The 20853-nt window shown below is 38.8% G+C and overlaps 1 protein-coding gene across 1 annotated transcript; it reads left to right on the top strand.

The window, feature by feature from the left end:
* Positions 1–203: 203 nt before the first annotated feature.
* Positions 204–19183, top strand: CUNH7orf31 (chromosome unknown C7orf31 homolog). Its single transcript, XM_041466211.1, is given in 12 exon segments — positions 204–349; positions 3835–3949; positions 3952–4013; positions 7158–7203; positions 7206–7237; positions 12168–12197; positions 13284–13468; positions 16047–16163; positions 18354–18357; positions 18438–18597; positions 18804–18923; positions 18926–19183. Coding segments are annotated over 12 exon segments (1275 nt in total).
* Positions 19184–20853: the final 1670 nt, after the last annotated feature.

Raw genomic sequence — 20853 nt, 5'->3', positions numbered from 1 at the left:
TCTTTTAATTTTGTTTTTATGTTTTTTTTATTTTGTCACCTGGTAAAAATAACCAGTAGCAGTAGTAAAAGCAACCACTGTTTCCTGTAGACACTTGTCAGAATTAGGCAGAATTCATCTGTTTTCTCCTTTGTATTCAGATGCAGTAACAAATTCTCTGGTATCTGGTATTTTATTCTGCATCTTCCCCTAAAAGTTGAAATATGAAACATGATAACCTGCTACTGCATAACCTGCCCCAACACTGCCAAGCAAATGAGGAACCTGAAGTCCTATCAAGAACCTTCAATTTGAATGTAGTACTAACTCCATTTCAAATTCCTTGCTGTCCGACTGTCTCAAAAGACAGGTAAGAGCAGAACTGGTAAAGGAAAATTATTCCATTAGAAGTATTTGATATCAATTTACTGTTACTGAAAGCATTTTCTTGTGGTTATGTTTTTTTCTGATGAGACACTTTTTTTTTTTTTCTTTAATGAAACAGAGTATCTTCTACTTTGCGCAATAGTCTGTCAGTCCCCCAGGAAATATGTTCATTACAGCTGAAAAGAGGACTGCTAAAATAAATTACACAGTGGCTTTAGCATTCAAAATCTCCTGAAATAATTTTTATAAAGAATAAAATGAACACATATATTGCATTTATTTCTAATTTGGAAAAGATGGGCATATTTCACATAAAATCACCAACATTTATCACGGTATCTACTCCTGTTTTAAACCTCTTTTTTTTTCCTAGATTACAGTTTGACCTAGAATTACTAAAATAAACTTTTAAATTAAAATTTAAAATTAAATGAAGCTTGCATTTAGCTTTCATAATCATCAGTATGTAATCAAGAAGTTTCAGGAATCAATGTGTTTTTACTGTCTTTTACAGGCTCAATTATACTAATAGCTGGGGGGCAGGATATGGCAGAATTCCTGCAATTTTTAAAGGTCTGTAAAGCTGAACTTCCATGCTGCTTGGCACTCATGACTTTTTTTTTAACCTAAATTTGTATTTTTTCCATACATAATGCATTCCAGAGTGGACCTCAAGTCCTCCAGTGTTCTTTCATATGAGATTTTGTCTCTATTATTAGCAAAATTAGGTCCTAGTTTCCATCTTTCTGGCAGGCTTCAGGTTTACTACACTTGATAAATTCTTTCATTATTTGTAATGTCTCCTATCCAACATCTGAATTTCAGACAGAATACTTTGATATTATTGAATTATCATGCCTGTCAAACTGTGTATTGATGCCTCCCACTTACATATCTGCCCTGAGGCAAGTTTTTGTGGTATTCCTTGCATTGCAGGATTTTGGTGAATTTCCATCTGCACTCTTTTAACTATTAATAGGCTTGGAAGTTTACTGAATTATAGACCTGATTTATGTTTTAATGAATATCCAGGAAAGAATCATGTTAGTTACACAGGATATCCAGAAAAAGGAAAAATTAAGCAATGCAACAGCAAGGCACCTTTCAGATGACAACTATGTTGGACTCAATTCTGAAACACAAACATTAAATACACATAGCAAGGTTGCAATGTTCTTTTCTCTGTGACCATGAAAATCTGTATTGTAACACAGGTCATAAGCTACATTTTTCTGCTACTGTAAACACACCACATGAACTCCCCAAACCATACATGGAAAGAAGGCAGCTGCATGTTTTACAATATCATATGTTTTTAAAATGTTACATTTTTTCCTAGTCACATAAATCCAGATAAATAAATAAATAAATAGAACAGTTGTTCTCAGCTTTAAAAATAATTAATCCATTAATTTTATTACATTATTTTCTTGGACTGGAGCATTTGCTACCAATATTTGCATAGCTAGACTGTGCCCCTGAATAACCAGAAGCATGCATATGTATTTGAATAATGCTAGGTTCTATATATGTACAAAGAAGGTATCCTGTGTATTTTACCCTATCATTAGATAGTCAAATTCAGAATTGATATACTAAGATTATGTGTATAGTTATTTACATGTTTATTGGGAAACACTTAATAAAAACAAATTCAGACCATCCCAAGCCAAAAAAAAATTCAATTAATTCCAAATCTGTATGTTGCTCAGTGACTATGTCACTGGCATGTATTGTGGACTACAGGAGAAGATGCGTAGAGTGAAACAGCGAGTGCTGAGGATCTGAGGTGCCAAAAAAATATATTTCAGATGCTCTTTACTTTGGATTAATGGTCTATTTGTGGCTGTGGTACCCTCCTGGTATATTTCTGGAACACAGCTTTCAGATAATTACATCCATAAGGAACCCAGTTCACGTACTCCAAGACCAAGGTACTGCAAAAAAGAGACCTTTGGGAGATTCATGTCAAAAGCAGAGTTCTGAATTAAAATGCCAGTATGAATAAGAATTCTCCTTCCAAGACCTGCTGGAAGCTGTTGGTAGCACATACCCTCAGATGTGTTGGCTTCATGCACTGATCAAAACAATGACTGGAGGCCTTCACAAACTCATAATTTAAGACACTGTATTCTTACACTCTGGTTTGAGATCCACATGACATACGAAACAAACCTGAAGGAAAAAATGCAACTTTTTAATAATAAAGAAGCAAACTAATATTCTGATCCCATAACATTATATTTTTGCTGGTGTGGGTTTTTCTCAAAAGAAAAGAGCCAGAAATCTGGAAGTTGTCTGTCAGAATTCAGAATAAATCTACTATTGTGGAAGTTAGAAACCCTAATAGTGTCTATTAAATCTTTGTGTGTAGTGCTGAGGCTCTTAAGGATTGTTCATGATAGACACTTTAAAAATATGTTCACCTTAGCCCTTTTTTGAAAATCTCTGGGCTGAGACATTTTTTAATGTGTTTTGAGATCTCAAATGTCACTGGATTAACATCGGCTATAAATGTTTCTTTGGGAGAAGGAGACTTGTAAATATTTTAAGTTTAACACAGTCCTATTTGAACAGAATAGATGATCAGACCTTTGTATGCAATGCTTCTCTTTTATGTCTAAGGTAAAGTGGTTGTTCTGCAGCTTGGCAGCCTATAGAGAGCAGCCAACAGGAAGGTTTATTAATGTTTCCAGTGAGAACTGGCCTAATGAATACAAACATCACAGCCACACAGGTGACTTGGCATCTACCTGACTACTTTCAGACTGGGGGCAAAATTTTAGACAGAACTTGTAAGTGAATGCTTGAGTTCCTTCAGAAATTGAGAAACAGAAACGTTTTCTGATACTCTATAGCACATCAGATTCTTATTTTGGTTCATCATACACATCAAACTGCTCAATGTCAAATGTCACCAATATATGGAAATGTACAGAGTATCCTCAGCCTCTAGCACATCCATGTGAGTGCCTAACACAGCATTCCTTCAGTCTGAACTACAGCTACTAAACAGTAACATTCCTCACCGCTCTCTAGAGATGGAGAGGGGAAGTTTTCAAAGGGATAAATAACAAATTCTGAAATCAGTGGGAATTAGATGCTAAAGCTTCCATCTGTGCTATTTGCTGTCCATATGCTACTGAGAGTGCAGGTATGTATGTGGTGGCAGCTGATACTCAATAACACTGCAAGATGCACGTGCTGCACACATCTATCGCCTTGTTTCTTCCCCTCACTGATCAAAACATCATTGACTTGACCCAACCTTCATTAAACAATTGCCAGTTGCTGTTGTACTAACTTCTCCTAGTGACGGTTCACCCTGATGGCATTAGCCAGAATAAGCTGAGCAAGTCACAGTCATGAAAACAGAGCCAAGTTGTCATTGTTTAAAAGACTTCACGTGACCATCACTGCTGCTGCTATCAAAAGACATTTTGGTTTTGGAGTTTTTTTTTCTTTCAGCTATAAAGAGCTCAGGAAATTCCTCCACTGCTGCAAGCTCCCCTGAAGAGCACAGAAGAAGCATGGAGGACTTGCTCTAGGTGTACTGCCAGAAGACAACTGAGCAAGGGAAAAGGATCTCCATATACATTTGTTAATGGATGTACACCTTATGGTAGTGGAGAAGACCCTCAGCCAGTGTAGGCTAGACATATACTTCTCACAGTCAAAATGTTTAAGTGAAGTGCTTTCACCAGAGAAGCACCAGGCAGCAAAATTGTCAGATGGCAATTTAGACTGAGATGTACAAATATCTGCATGGGGACTTTAAGCTTTTATTTTTTTCACAATGCCCTAAATATTAATGTGGAAATATATTAGTACTCACAAATCTCTACACAATATTTAGCTGAAACACTTGAAGTTCCAAATTTCTGTATTTATTTTTTGCCCATCATTTGATAACTGTTTACTGTTGGCTGTTGTCGCAAACATCCTTCCTGAACTTAAAGATTTCACTTTTGGCCTAATTTACCGCATCCCCAAATACCATAGTCATAAACATGAAAAGTCAGTGCTCAGCTTTTTCAGAAAGCTGTTGTAAAAGAAGAGACATGTCTAGGAACAACAGCTGAGGAGCTGTTGGGGAATGCTTTTGGAATTAGGGCTCCTTTTCCTAGCCTCTAACCACAGCCAATTTGTTCTTTAAAATATACTGAAGTTGGTGCCACTTCCACTCAAACCAGTTCAAACCAGTTCAAACCAGTTCCAAGAATTATTTTTCTTCATGACAGCATAAAAAAAAAAAAAAAACAACAACAAAACCCACTAAACAAAAAACTGGCTAACTGAAAGATAGGGGATTCAGGATTCAGATCACCGTTACTGACTTACAGGAAAGCTTTGAAAGCAGAGCACGCTGCTTAAGGCTGACTCAGAAAAGTCCAAAGATAGCCTTCAGTCCTGCAGCCTTTCCTGGACAACAGGAATGGAAGATGCAGACCAGAATGTCAAAGAGTTAAAACATGACTCATAGACTGGAAACTTCCCTTCCTGTCCTTGTTCTCCTCTTTGTTATCATGAGCTAACTGTTACGTGAAATGATCACAGAATATCTCAATTTGGAAGGGACCCATACAGATCACCAAGTCCAACTCCCTGCTCCTCACATGACTATCTAACACTAAACCATGACCAAGAACATTGTCCAGATGCTCCTTGAACTCTGACAGACTTGGTGCAATGATCACTCCCCTGGGGTCTCTGTTCCATTGACTGGTCACCCACACAGTGGAGAACCTTTCCCAAATATCCATCCTGAACTTTCCCTGATGGACCTTCATGCCATTCTCTCACATCCTATCATTTCTGGCCACCAGAGAGAGGAGATCAGCACCTCTCCCTCCACTGCCTCCCTTGAGGAAGGTGTAGACTTTGTGGAGGTCACCCCTCTGCCTTCTCTTCTCCCAGCTGAACAAACCGAGTCACCTCAGCTGCTCCTTGAACATCTTGCCCTTGAGACCTTTCATCACCATGGTCCCCTCCTCCGGACACACTCTAGCAGTTTGATGTGCTTCTTCCACTAAGGCACCCAAATCAGCTCAGAGTGCTCGAGGTGAGGCTGCACCAGCGCAGAGCAGAACAGGACAATCACCTTCCAGTCACCTCCCAGTCACCTCCCAGTCACTTGGCTCACTGCACTCTGCTGATGCACCCCAGGGTACAGCTGGCCCTTTTGGCTGCCAGAGCACACTGTTGGACTCATCTACAGCCTGCCATCAACACAAACACCAGATCTCTTTCCCCAGGGCTGCTCTCCAGCCTCTCATCACCCAATCTGTACATATAACCAGGGTTACCCCGTCCCAGGGGACAGTCCAGCACTTGCCTTTGTTAAATGATGCTGATGGGACTTCCATCCCAGAACCATGGCAAGGTGCTGGGATGCCACAGTGATAGGACAGATGCAAGAATGCCTAATGAGCTTGAAACAAGAATTTTCATTGCTCTTGTGTTTGTCTTTTCTGAATATGCAATCCCTTGGATTATTAGATGTTCAAGGCACACTAGCGTAGAGCCCCTAACCAATCAAAGTGAATCCCATTCTGGAGAAAAGAAGAGGTCTAGAAACAAACCTTTCCTATTACACAAGGTAGAAATTGCCTAAGTTGCATGTAGTCTATGTCTCTACATTCCTACACTCACACTGCAAGTCAGGAGAGATTTTGGCCAACTCAGGCATAATATCTCATGAGAAAGTAGATGAGTCATAGCAACTACATGTCCCATCTCAGAAAACCAATGTAGCAGTCAGAAAGGAAGAAGAGGTTAGCAAGCTACTTCATGCACCTATGTTAATGACATCCATTTGCTGTTGGTTCTGGACAGCTCTCACAGTAAAATGTTACTGCAGGAGAGTTGCTCAAAGCATACCCACAATCCTGAAGGTGCTACTCAGGGGCCAAGGAGTGTAGCCTTTCCTCCATGCTAAGTTTCTGTAAAACACAGAAAACAGGCAAGCAACAGAGCCACAATAACCCAAATAGCATCAGTTTCACTGATCTCCAAATGTACCAGGCTAGAGATTAATTAAAAGCCTGGTCTAGTGCTAATAATTACAGAGTAAAAAGCTGAAGTGGGCAAGATTCAAATGAAATATTTTAGCATTTGTGCCTCTGATAGTACTGGCACAAATTTCAGTGGGGAAAGTATAAGAAGCCTAAATATGCTTATAATAGAATTTGTGAATAAAATTTCATGAAGTATCCACAGTGAGAATTAATTAAAATGTAAGGCTTTTTCTAATCCCAGGAAAATCTTACTGATTATGGCTGATCTTTCCACCTGCACTGCCATAATTTTCACACTCTCATTTGCTCTCTGTTGTTGGTTTTGGTTTTTGCTGTGGAGCTGTTTTCAGATTCTTGTCAGTGAAAACCACCACGCAGTTTCACTGGATTCTGTGAGCACCTTGGCAGAAGGAGCTGAAAACGGTCCCCAGAGTGTAGAAATAACTCATTTTAGGGTAAAAAGTTGGAGCCTTTACTTATATGAGGCATTCCCATAGCTCCTGTTGGAAGTGTAAGGAAGTGTGAGAGCCAGGCTTTCACAAGGGGAAATGCTCAGCATTCTCAGGAACTTAAAGTCAGGCATGGGTGCTTCTCAAAATCAGCCCTGCATGATTTAGATTTTGAAACACAGGATAATTTCTACACTGGCAGCATCTATGAGTTTTGATATTAGCAGTCCCCTGAGAAATCAAGACAAAACCATACCAATTTATTTGGATTTTTATAAGGAAATAGAGCATAAGCTTTATAAATTTATGTGTTTCTTCTGCACAGAGGCCTTCCTACTGAACAATATTATGATGTCACTCAGGTGGCAAAAAAAGAAAAAGTGATGTGTGTATGAATGATGAACTTTAAGTTTAAATTTTCAGTTAACCAGACTGTGAAGTTAGAGAATACAGCAGCAAATTGAATATTCACTCTACTCTGATGATATGAAGTGCAACTATGATATGAAATCAAAGGGCCATGTTCTGTAAAAAGGGAATAGCTAGTAACAAAGGACAGCAAACACAGAAATTCAGAATACAGCATTGTGCTGCTTCAGTTCAAGTAGCTCTTCAACAAGGATCTCTGATTTTGCTTTATAGGTTGTTTATATTTATCAACTAGTAATACTAAAAAAAAAATATTAGCCTTTCTGCTTGTTAGAATCCAGATCAAACTGAAGTAACTGAAGTAATCATGACACCATATGTATTTCAGTCCATTTTTCTCATACATATTTATACATATGTATTTTTGGAGGAGACTTGTCAGGGACTGTTTTCCTCATTGGTGCTGTTCAAGAGGTACTTGAGTCAATTTGGATGCTGTGGGACTTCTGCAATCCAACATTTTGCCACTTGATGGCACCAGCAAAACACTTGATCAACTACCAGGATTTTAGATTAAGGTAGTTTGAAGCATAGATGTAAATTCATCAAAAAGAGAAAACAAACAACCTCTTATATCAGCATTGATAAGAATATTAGAAACCTGAGAATAATTCTGTGATGATTTTCACAGTTAACTTTACAGGGCTGTGAGGTGCATTCCTCATGACATTTGCTCACCAGAATGGGTTATCCAGGTACACAGGCTGAGGAAGAGGTCACAGCACCTTTCTAGGGATTTTCTTCCTTAACAGGAAGCAACCAGGGCCTGCTGTGACTGTGCCCTTGTATCACCTATATAAGGAGGAAGGAGATTTTACAGGAGTAGGTCAAATTCTGTCCTCATACACGCTGAAAAGTACATAACCTTGGACTCTGAATATTTGACCAACAGATCATTAAAATGCTTTCTCTGTTATTATGCACTCACATCTTAACCTGAAATATGCTGGGTCTCTAAAAACATTTTCATTTTTCCTAGTTTAAGCATTTTCTTTCCCTATTTTCTTGGTCTTTAAAAGACCTTTAAACTGAAGGAAAGAATATATCCTTTTAAACAAAAAGTGAAACACACACAAAAAGTCTTCCACATTAGTAGTCCAAGGTCTTTCAGAGCAAATATTCTTCCTGCCATCAGGAACTATGAAATGGTGACAGCCACATGGAACCTTTCCTGAAAAATACACTCTGAGTGGTGCTAAGCAGACCTACTTGGGAGCTATTAACACTCAGTTTATTTACCTTATAGCCTGTGAGGGCTCCTTTGAGCCATTACTGTCTTTTGTGGGAAAAGAATTACAAGGTATTTGCAATAACTCTTTACACTTTCATGGGCCAACAATGCCTTTGCCTGAAGGATGAGCACTATCTATCCTTGTGCAGTTTTGCACACTGGAATCAGTCACTGACTGGCTGCAGATGTGCTTTGCTGAGTGCACTGGCAGGGTGTCACACACACATGACCTCCAGTCAAAGGTACTGGAGAAAAGTAGTTGCCTCCTTGCTTCTATAGGTGTAATGGGTCCTCAGGTTCACATCAAACAAGACCACAAAAATTGGGAAAGGTGTTGAAAAACACCTTTCAGCCACTGCCAAGAGCCTTAGTTATACACATACACATCAGGCTAGAGCACTGGCAGCTGTCCTTCCATGGATAAGCCACACCAATAAGGTTTCCAGTAGGTTTAGTGACCGCATACAATGAATGAAAATTGGTTTTTTTGGGGCTTTTTTGTTTGTTTTGTTTTGGAGTTTTTTTGCCTTGTGGGTTTTAATACAGTTTTGCTGTTTATCATGCCACAAAGTATTTACATTCCTCTGGCTGTCTCCCAGCTCCTTGACCCATGGTGGTTCCCAGACCTGCAGATTCCTGACCAAGCAGGATTTAAGGTTAGACAAGTAAGTGACTGCCTCCCTTTGCAAGAATAAAAGGCTGTAGAGAAAGTCAATTTACACATTTGAAACAATTTATTCTCTAGATGTAATTTCCTTTCTGCTAAAATTGGCAAGAGTGGTACATCTGACTCTCTTAATAATTTACAGGATACATGGGAAAGTAACAGGAAAGAGAAGAAAAATGTTCTGTGGCCTGATCTAGAAAAGAAGGTGAAGGTCATGAGGCTCCCCATGCTGCATCCCTTCCAGACCAAAACCACACTTGAGAAAAGAAACAGATCTTTAGAGGCCCCTATCTTGTGTCAGAGAGTAGGAAAGTGGCACTAAGTGGGAGACCCTCATGAAGGTCACACAGTTTCCAATGTGTCTCTTATTATTATCACTGAACAAGTGCATCTCTCCACTTAATGCTCTGCCATCATGAGGGAAGCTGCAGAACTACTGCACAGAAGCCAGAGTGTCCATAAGGATATTCCTCTCATGTGAAACTTGATTTATGACTATTTTATCAAAAAGTGTTTGAAGAGAGCCCACAGTGCACTCATTGCTAGGGAAATGGGATGGTGTTCATCTGCACAACTCCCTGGATTTGTTCTGGGCCTTTCCAAACTGGGAGCATAAATCCCTCCACCATGAGCCTTGATTTCTTTTCAGTACATGACCTCCATATGCTCTATGGTCTGATCATAAAGGGGCAGATGATATAATACTGAGAAACTGTTTCTTGTGTGATACTGGCAGACTCCACCAAAAGTCTAATAGAACTCCAGTGAAAACAGTACCAAATTTTAAAAACTGCTGTTATCTTACTTTCCAGAAAAAGCTCTACCTTTCCTCTTTCTCTTTGGCCTTCCATTCTGGGTGGCTTCAGGCTTGATTAAACAGTAAGAGTTTTAAAAATATAACAAATATTCAGAACTACCATCTACCCTTAAAAATGCAAAACTTTGCTGGCTGTTCCAACCTGAGCTCAGAAACCTCTAAACCACAGCAGTCATGAAAATGCACATTCATCCTTATTTTATTGCTGTCTTAAGTTTAGATGTTAAAATGAAAATTGATATACAATGATAGTTAAGTAGTTCTGCCATGCCAGAGCTCAAAGCAGATTGACTGTCCTTATTTACATGTATGTGCATCAGCAATATGTCCAATTATTGCAGTGAAAAATGTAGCAAGTCACACTAACACAAAAAAAATGGAAATTGAAAATACTTCTTAGTATTTCTTTTCAATTCACATTATGTTACAATAATACAGCTGTAACAGAATGTGAATTGAATAAATAAGATGTATTCTGCCTATGTACAGCACTGGTAGGTATACATCAGTTCTAACAGTAAAAATAAATAGAAAATCAACTAGAATTATCCATGGAACCAACTTTCAGAGATTGCTAGTCTGCAAGTATGACATTTCTATAAAGGCTTCTCATTATTAACACAGATGTGAACTTTGAATCAGAGTCCCAGTTTGTTATAAATGCAACAATATACAAATTCTTGCCTGAATTCAACACTTTAAGTCCTGTTATTTTTGTAGCATCACACATTAAAAGTAGATCTTTTGTTCAGCTCAGCTGAAGCATGAGTTATGCTGGCACAGCAATTTGTGAGATATCACACCTCATGTTGATTGCAGTGAGTCCCATAACATCACAGCATAGATTTTACAATTAAGTGCATGACTTCTGTATTTCATATCAGAATGTGTGAGTAAAATTGATCTGGCAGTTGAAGTTTACTTTAAAACACCCTTGTTAGTATGGAAAGAAATAAGCACTGTATTTAAACTCTTTTTTGTAAAGGGACTTTTTTACTCTTCGTAACTCTGCAACACCTATCTTTATAGAGACCAATTCAATGATGGAGTAGCCCAGCTGCACCCTGAGTCACAGATGACTTGGACAGAGTTTGGGTACAGCTCCCATGTCACAGCCATGTCATTAACCAGGCTACTGAACAAACCCCAGCCATGGGAGCAAGAGAGCTCCCACAGGAACTGCTAAGGCTGAAATGATGGAATCCCTGCAGGGCCTATTAATATCCCAACAGTTCTATGTCCTCAAGCTGAGCAAGGGGAGGAACCCTGAGAAGTTACCATCACCTCCTGCTTGGAAATTAATCTGGGACATCCCTCTTCTCACTGAGGAAAATAAGGGATTTTAGCAATATGCAGGTTTTGGTATACAGCTTTTGAAGAAACAAGAAACATTGTGTGACAATGTACAAATAATAAAGCTTTAAAAAGGGCTGTCATCTGGAAACATCTCCTACCCATTTACAATATAGACCCTTTGAAGCAAGGCCTGGTAGAGTAGCCTTTCTTATGAAATACACAAAATTTTGGATCTCTAGGTGAACTACTTAGATTAGCACAGTAATACTTCAGGTGTTTATTTTTTATTATACCAAAAAGAATCATTAAGCAAATAATTACTTTTTCAACCGTAGATATTTTTCTGACTTGGTAAAATTGCCAAGAGACTCCTAGCTAGGCTTAGTGATTAAATTCTTGCCCTTTAAAGTTAGTGTTTTATTTTGCTTGCCTTGAAATAAATGTCTCCAAGGTAAAATATAAATTATGTATTAGCATGGTATGAAGAGGTAATTTCTCCGCAAGTATAAACAGGGTATGTTTTTTGTTTTGCATTACTGATAAAAGGATTTTTTTTAATTTATTTTTTGTACTAATAATACATACCATTGTAAACTAATATAGAGCTTATTACACAAAAGTCTAAGGAGATAGATTTTTTTTCCCTCACTCTGTTTTAAAAAGACATTCCACACATCACATGATGTCTCTTCAGTCTTTGGCACCTGGCAACACAAAACATTCCTCCCGTAATGAGTGTTATCAGTAAGAACACTGCCTGCACTGCTTACACATTGATTTGTCCCTAATGTATATTGACTGCACTGATTCAGATAAAGTGTGGGAAATGCAAATGAGAGTGGGTCACTTCACCTAAGCTATTACATTTCTTCCCTAATATAGTCATGATATTATGACTTCCCAAACCACCAGACACTTTGCCTAGGTACATTTCACCTGTATCCTACCTTTCCTTAATTAAATAAAAGGGCAACTTGTTCTTCTCACAATCATAATTGCACAGTGCAGGTTCCTTGGCAATAAGCAGCAGCAACACTATGAGGCACAAAAATCTTTCTATTGAACGAAGAATCCAATGATTAGGTTTAGAAGATTAGCAGTGTTTACTTAGCACACACACTCTCCTAACAAATACTGATCTTGCTGACTTGCCTACGGGCTAATTGAGTTTTCTCGGCTGTGTTGTTCATGGCCTCTTTACCTAACGTGAATTAAAGTGTCTGAGAGCAACTATAAAGAACAACTTCTCTGTCAAAAAGCAGATTTATGAGAGAGAAGCCTCAGAAAAGCCCAGCTTGGTAAGATCTCGTTATGTCATGACACAGCTCCAGGAACCAAATTAATCTGGCTCCTGTACAAGACTGTGACTTTGCTTTACACAGCAGCTGGAGGAAGGTGTTTGCTCTCAGCAAGTTGCTGGATGCAGTGGTGCTAAAGGTAAATGAATCCCAACAGGGATTCATTTAACAGGCTAGTCTTTCTTACTGGAATAAACCGCTGCTTTCGTTTTCCTCAGATTTCATTATTCTCTCGATTTTATTAAGTCATAAATTACTCTATCATTAAAAATTTATAGCTGAAAAAAACAGCCACAGGAACATGGGCACTTCATGAAATGCCAGTTCTCAGTATCCCATAAAATCTCCAGTTTAGCTTTATCCTCCTTCCTTACAGAAATAAATGTCATCTTAGAGACAAATTTTGATTACACAAGCACAAACTCAGTTACTATTAATTGGAGCTGTGCAAGAATTTTAAATTCCCTTAAGCCACATAAAAGTAAATGAGAATCAGTATGATTGATCATGTAAAAAAGCTGCAAGGGCAGCATCATTGGGAATTCTTGCAGGGTGCAAGCAAAAGGGGATTAAAAAACTAAGATATCACCTTTTTGATTCTCACATTTCTCCCTGTTCTTGCAAAGTGTTACATTTAATCTAAAACTCAGTGAAATGTGAAATAAGGAAATTTTCTTTCTGTCCTTCTTCCTGACAACTTAAACCAACCCAAGATCATTGTGCCTGCCATTTTCCTCCTCTCACCCCTACCCTACACACATTTCTAGGTACACCATGTTCCCAAACTTGAGATCACCTGACGGTTGAGACACTGGGATCAATTCAAGCAGTCATCAACCTTTCCATCCCACTATCTCTAGCAAGACTTTTGACATGGCTGTTCTGAGGAAGACCAGAGGTAAGAGAGAACTCCACTGGTTCACCCTTTATTCTTGAAACTTACCTAAAAACACTATGGCAGCTGTGACTCTTTTCTGCTGAAGTTTAACAGAATCAGACTACACCAGTGATCAAGGTAAGCACTTTAGCTTAAAATAAAGCTGTATGTGCTGATAGTTGCAGTCTCATGGAGGATGTCTCAGCACTGAGAATAAAAGCAATTTGTGGCCCCCTTGTAGCCTCAGAAGCCAACAGAGCTATTAGCACAAATGCCATTCCCCACAAAAGCATGATGGATCACTTAGTGTGTCTGGTATCTTCTGCCAGACAACTAATTCTCCACAGTTCAAAACAGGAAAAGAAAAATAATAAAAAAAATCATCAGTGGGATCCAAAAGTAGCATTTTTGAGCCAAAGTCATGCCTGCCACCTGCACAGGGATCAACAGACATACCCATGGAATAAGAGCTGAATGATTTAAAACATTTTATCACTACACAAATAGTAGAACAAGATTCTGAGAGAAAAAACAATTCTTCCTATCCCTTATGAAGTCTGAGATGAAACCCTAGACATTCATTATTTGCAGAACACTATGTAAGCCATCATGAGTCTTTGTTTTTAACCCCAGCAGCATCTTACCCTGAGAGTGTTTTACATCAAATATTGGAGGAAAAGGGCATGAAATTATTGTTCTTAACTGACAGATACTTTGTTTCAGAAGACTTCAAAGACCACCTGCGTGAACTGATGAGAAGCACTTGGCAGCTACTGACCGCACAGGGTTAGGGGGAATTTGGGACAGGAAAAAGCCAGCACCTCTGTGTGCCATGGCAGTTCTTGTCAGGAAAGGTTTGGCAGTAACTGCTTGAAAGAGACAAAGCACATGCTGGTGTGGATAAGAAGCTTTTCAGCCAAGTAAAAGCTGATAATGTTAAGTGGGAGGTCAATTTGCATTAATTAGCTGCCATTCCCAGTCATCAGTACAATACTGTACTGTTATTTTTATAATTAGGTACATGAGTATTTTAGTGAAGTATTTGTCCATCCAAAACCAAAATCCTTCCACTGATTATGTAATGCTAGGAGTAGTCACTGGTCAATTTAAGAAACACTAATCATGTGTGGAGGTGGACTTACAAAGCCTATTTTTGCACAACAGGAGGATCATCAGAGACCAAAACCTATTTCAATCTAGCAATGTTTAACAGGTTCAGAATTATCAGCTAAAGGGACAGTCACTATGGGCACTCAGGAAATACTTTAATTTCATTTGCTGTTCCCTCCATATGTTTTGACTTTCTTGGAGATTGGGACACTCCAGCTCCCATGGCTGAAGGAGAATCCCTGGTTAAATACAGATAACCCAGACTACAGTCGGGTAACTTTTACTAATAGAAAGATATGCTTAAAAGCTTTGTGTCTTTTCCACATCTCTCCTTTACAAAACTCACAATGTCTGTTATGTAATTAATGCTGGCAGCATCATTGTGAGGTAAATAAGGAAACGAGGCAGAAAGACTGGAGACAGAAAAAGTGGTGACTGGGTTTGAAACTAATTCCACTGCACTTTCATTTTTAAAAGACATCTAGAAAAACTTAGCTATTCCTGATGATGACATTAGGAGCTCAGAACGAGCTTCACAATTCATTAAGCTATAGAGTCTGCTGTTCCTGTTTGTAAAAATCGTGCACAGAAAACAAAATAAGAACCTTCCCTGCTGGTGTGTGAATCAACCCAGAGCTCCTGCAATTGGCAATGGGAAGATGGCCTTCTGCAAAGGCAGTATTTTCTGGTACAAAATTGAGCTCTCAGCTGCTTGTCACCACCTCTTTGCCTGAGACAAGTAGATTTCCAGATCTAGTGGTGCAGATGACCACGTAGAATACCTCCACTAAGACTTTATCACACATCACTGGGTTAACTGATGCTGATAAAACAACTGATCTGGTCTAATCCTGCTGATTTTGTACCAAAAGAGTGAAGATGACTAGTTTCCAAAGGCAAAAGAGACATTAGCAGCAGCTCACAGAAAGCACCTCTCCTACCATCAGACCTGTCTTTATAGTGAGCATTCATCTACAGCTAAAAATGCAGATCTGTCTGTCATTCTGATCAATGCAGACACACTGCATACAGATGTGACAATGGAAACAATAAGAGGCACTTCATTTTAAGGCAGTTTATAACTGTGACTACTACAAAAGAAAGCTGACATAGCTTTTTCCAACCATATGTGACTACCATGAGAACTGGATTCCAAGTTATTTGACCCAAGTTCAGCATAAGTACATACCTGTTGAATCTTCCACTTGACTACTAACACTGCAACAAATATATTTTCCCACCACACTAAAATTTTATTAGCATTTGCTAAACAGATAACTGAGGGAGAGCAGGGTGACCACATGTTATTTCAAGTCTTTAAAATAGTCTTCCCCCATATGGCACACATATTTGTTTTATACCTTACCTTATCCTTCAGCTTTCTTCAGTTTCTTCTTATCCTTCAGCTTTCCAAGTTTGTTGAAGAAAATGGTCAAATATATTTTTGAAATCCACCAAAGACAGTCGTACCCAACTCCATTTTAAAGAGCTCAAATACAACTCTGTTTTAAGGAGCTCAAATATAACTTTTCTCCAAGAATAACCAATATGCTACAAAACACTGAAAGGGCTCTGGATATCACAACACACAGTCAGGTCTTCACAGGTAAGCAATTTTTATTAAATTAATTTAGTTGGGATAGCAATGTGAGACCACAAATTGTTAGCCCCTGAATTACTCAAAAACACTGATTTTTTGTCATTTAGTAACAAAGGACACATAAACTGTAAATTATTTGAGGTTTTTCAGGGGGATTGTGGATTAGTCCTGATTTTCCTAACCCATAAAAATGTGTGACAATAAAACATGTCTCTGTTTAGGAAGAGTTCCAATATATTGCCTTACATAAACGCAGTTTGTAGATTGACTGGAGAACAAGGTGAAGACACAGAACTAATAAATACTGGATTTGCTAAGAATCTCACACTTCCACCACAAGTAATACTGGCAAGAGTATTATCAGAATCAGCTGGCAGAATTAAGCCTTCTCTTGACAATACTTAAGCACAGGGCAGAGCTCACTCTAAAGCAGAGGCAAAAGTTCAGAATACTAAATCAGTCCTGCCACAGCAGGTTGACAGAATGGATTAATGGCTTCTTTGGGGTTTGCAGAAGGGGCAGTTACTGTGATTATCTGCTTACTTTTTATCTTACCATTTTAAGTTGGCACCAACACACAATAGAAATTCAAAAGACCTTTAGCCTTGAGCAGCATGTGTAACAGTGTCCATAAAATGAATTGGCAGCTGTCATGTGAATGGGGACAATCAGCACAGTCTGACTGAACTCACCAATTATACTGTCCTTATTGCACTATGTGTTTGATAAGTGACTTATTACCATTGCAGACTACTGCTTCCTTACTAACCACACCAAAGTTTGGCAGAGTTTCTATGATTTATACTCCTCCATTTGCATGAGTGATTTGCCTTTCTTCCTCCAGGGTGCATCAATAACACTAGCAAATTCTATTTTAATGCCCAGATTTCCTCTGAAGGATGTATAAAACTATATTGAAAAACATGTTCAAAGACAACTTTGTTGTCTTCAACACTTTTTATATTCTCTGCAACCTGTATAAAACTGAAAAGATATTATCTGCATTAAATGCTACTCATGCAAGCAGAGCATAATGTGGCATATAAGCAGAGCAAATCAGATTGAGAGTTGTGTTTTGCTAATGCATCATTACTTGTGATGGCTTTATATACACAGCTCTGATTGATTGCAACTCTAAGCAATTGTAACTGACTAAGCAATTCTGCAGGTAAAACAGAAGGAACACATTCCTGCTCTGCTGGCTTTATAGCACTTTGTCCTAGCGTGACTAAACCAGAACACACTTCCAGATTCAAACTGCATGGATTTCAAAAAGCAGGACAACTAAGTAAGATGCTGTCATTTTCTTAGTAGTAGTCCCAAATGGCCCTGGATAAGAACACCCCAAATTGTCCTGCTTTTCTTCTATTGGATTAAAACAAATCCAAGTAACAAAATCCCTTCTGATTTACATTTTACATTTTCTGACATATTTACAAATTTCTGATAATTGAATCTCTGTATCTGAAATGGAATAACATTTTTTTTCAGTGTAATGAAGAAAAAAAAATTTGTTTGCTTTATGATTATGAGCACTTCAAAGAGCACTTTCACCAGTTTGTCTCCAGAAATGAAAATCCAGACCAGCACCTTACATAATTCAAAACTGAGCAGTTTTATTGCCCTCTGGCTTCCAAAGTGAGATTGGCAGAGGCCTATCCTGGGCCATGGTGATTTACCTGAACTTACAGCATACATATGCTGAATATCAAACACTGAGAATGTTCAGCACAGTAACTGCTGAAGTTTATTCTTTGGCTAAGGGACTCACATGTACTTTACGTTTGAACGGTTCCTTTGCCTCTGCACCAGCATCTAAAGCCTCAACAATGCAAAAGATTCATAAAGGTTAACAGTATGTGAGCAGTGGATCAAACCGTGGCTGAGAAAGCTAAAACAGTCACATGCAAGTGAGAATCCTAAAAACCACATGCAACTGTTCCTAAAATAAGTTAAAAACACATTAATTCAAGTCACCGTTTATACCATCACTCATATGAGAAGACAGATGCTTACAGAAGAAAGAAAAAAGCACAAGACATCTATACCCATTTAAATCTTATGCACCAGAGTGGAACAGAATATTTAATTCTCCAAAGCATAAAGAGTGACCCTGAGCACCCTATATGACTGGGGCAGTAGTGAAGGTCTGGGCTGTTTCTCTTAACTGAGTGATCTCTAACTGTGCCTTTTCAGGGCAGTCAGGGTCAATGCTAAAATAAGCAGTCCCTGCTAAGAGACATAGATGGCAGTATAAATCCTGCTACTTTCTTCATACAGAAACATTTCTGCTGGTCTGTCACAAGTGACACCTCCTGAAGGGTGCACTGCATGCTTACTTCAAGGTGAACATCCCCATGAATCAATTCTGCAAAAACAGTACTCCTTCAGATGCCTTCACCAGTACTCAGCATTCCCACTGTTGTCACCAGCTACTAAGGCACAATGCTGAGTGAAATAAAAAGAGCAGCCAGCCTAGGTCAGCAGTGCAAAGTGACAGAAAGCACAGACCAAAATGGGATGTGAGCCAAGAGCAGGACACTCTGTCTTAGACATGCTACCAGAAAGTTCCTTATCTTGATTCAAGCCCCACAATAAACAACCTTCTGAAAATCACTGACATGTTGAAAAAAAGCACACCTGTAGCGGGGGCATCTTTCGGGAAGGCCCAAATTTGAACCCCTTCCAAAATTTGCACTTTCCTACGAAGACTTCAAGCCCAGATATTTGGATCATACAATATTGGAAAACCCAGTAAGCCTAAGTAAGCCAAGCTTCCACTGGATGTCAAGCATGAAGGAAGTGGAATTTTGTTGCACAGACTTTGCCATCAAGAAACAAGTCTGCCTGCATAGAAACCAGAGGATGGGCCAAGAGAGATAACACTGCCTGAATGGATCCCCAGCTGTGAAGTTCCTCAGCTCCAGACAGTTCCTACGGAGCTGCAACATTCCTTCTCTATGACAGCAGCACAAAAACATTTATATAATTCTGTAAAAGGAGAGGAAAAAAATCCTCACAGATAACACTACTGAAAGAGACACAAGAACTATGGTTTCAATGATTTTTTTATTTCTTTAACTGACACATTTTTTAAAAAATGGAGTAACAAATAAGAAGAACTTCAACATAAATTGTCTGGCCTTTCCCAGAGAACCATAATAAATACAAACAGTAAAGAGAAGAGCAATTAGAGTAGCCCAGGACATGTGCAGACTATTTGAGACCACTAGAAGAGCTTGAGCTAGAGTCTGTGAAAACATGACTATTCTAGATAAACACATTAGTGGGGTAAACACTGGTTTGGAAAGGGTTGGTTCATTAAAGGCCAAATGGATTAATAAATGAGCATTGCAGTCTGATTGAGAATAAACTTAGGGTGGGTATGACAAGATGATTTTTAATGTTCACAGCAGGGAGCTTCAGGAATAGCTGAGGAGAGGATCAGAAAAGAGGCTTGCCTCCATTTATTAAAGGAACCATGATGCAGTTGCCAACAACAGCTGGGCACCAGCGTTACTGCCCCAATAAGGCCCTTTGCAGGCCCTCCCAAACACCAAACTTCCATGTTAAAAGGATCTTCTACTACTCTGGAGGGGGTCAAATGCCAACGAAGACAGCACTGCTGCGCACACACAGGGACAAACATGACTTTTATGAGCCACTGGTGTCTCTTTGTGCACAGCACATGCCCAAAGTCTCCATGCTCTAAGACTGACTAGCCTCTCCAAACACACATTCCTGTGTCAGACTATTGTGGCTTGTGTTTCAGACTCTTCTCTCTCCTTTTCCACTCATTGTCTGAGACAGGAATGTTTCAGAGAACTCGAAGGAAAGGACATATAAACTGAAGGGAAGTCTGGTAGAGGGAGAATGGGATTTAATAGTCCCTCCAGGGATTTGAAGAACCTTTAGGACGAAGCAGGAAAGCTACCAAAAACATATAATCTCTTATTAGGAGTCAGGCCTAAATGGCTGAAAGTGATAAATATAGTAGCCAGAGATTAATAATGAGCATTAACTTGGGAGTTATAAAAAAAAATTAATACTAAGAGATAAGGAAAGAACAGCCCTGCTGTCATGTTGTGGTCACAGAGCTGTCCTGGATTCCTGAGAAGTGTGAACAAAAATCAACTAAACAAAACAGTCCCCAAATACAATATATGTAAATATCTTGAATATTTTTTGTGAAGATTTTTGAAAATAAGAAAGCAGCAAAGGAAACTTTTGTGGAAAGCTATCTCATAACAGCATGCAAGAATACACTTAAATTGCTGTCTTCTGTGTGCTGACAGATTTATGATGCTACTAAACAGATTTCAGGAACATAATATTGGAACAGCTGTTTGAGGAACAGCTCATATTGATTCAATACATATCTTAAGAAGCTGCAGCCAAGTGGGGATTAAAGAAGCAGAAACAACACACAGACATTCATTAGGGGTTCTTTTAACTCTTAAATAAAAGAGATTATTCAGTCATTCCCTAGAGAGAAGTGGAAGAGGGAGGAAAATACCATTGTGTTTTTCATTGAGAATTTTTTTCATTGCATTCTTCTAAGCTGTCCCATTAAGGAATCAGATCTATTTCCCTCACCAGAGTTCAGGAGACTGGCAGGATCATACCCTGAATACAAGGCTCAGACAGAACCCTGTTTCCAGCTAGTCCTTATCAACTGAATTTTCCCTTACAAAAA

This window comes from Pyrgilauda ruficollis, unplaced genomic scaffold, assembly GCF_017590135.1.
Source record: "Pyrgilauda ruficollis isolate IOZ18807 unplaced genomic scaffold, ASM1759013v1 scaffold2, whole genome shotgun sequence".
NCBI lineage: Eukaryota > Metazoa > Chordata > Aves > Passeriformes > Passeridae > Pyrgilauda > Pyrgilauda ruficollis.
Note: the sequence above shows the minus strand (reverse complement) of the source record. Positions and strands in the feature narration are given on the sequence as shown.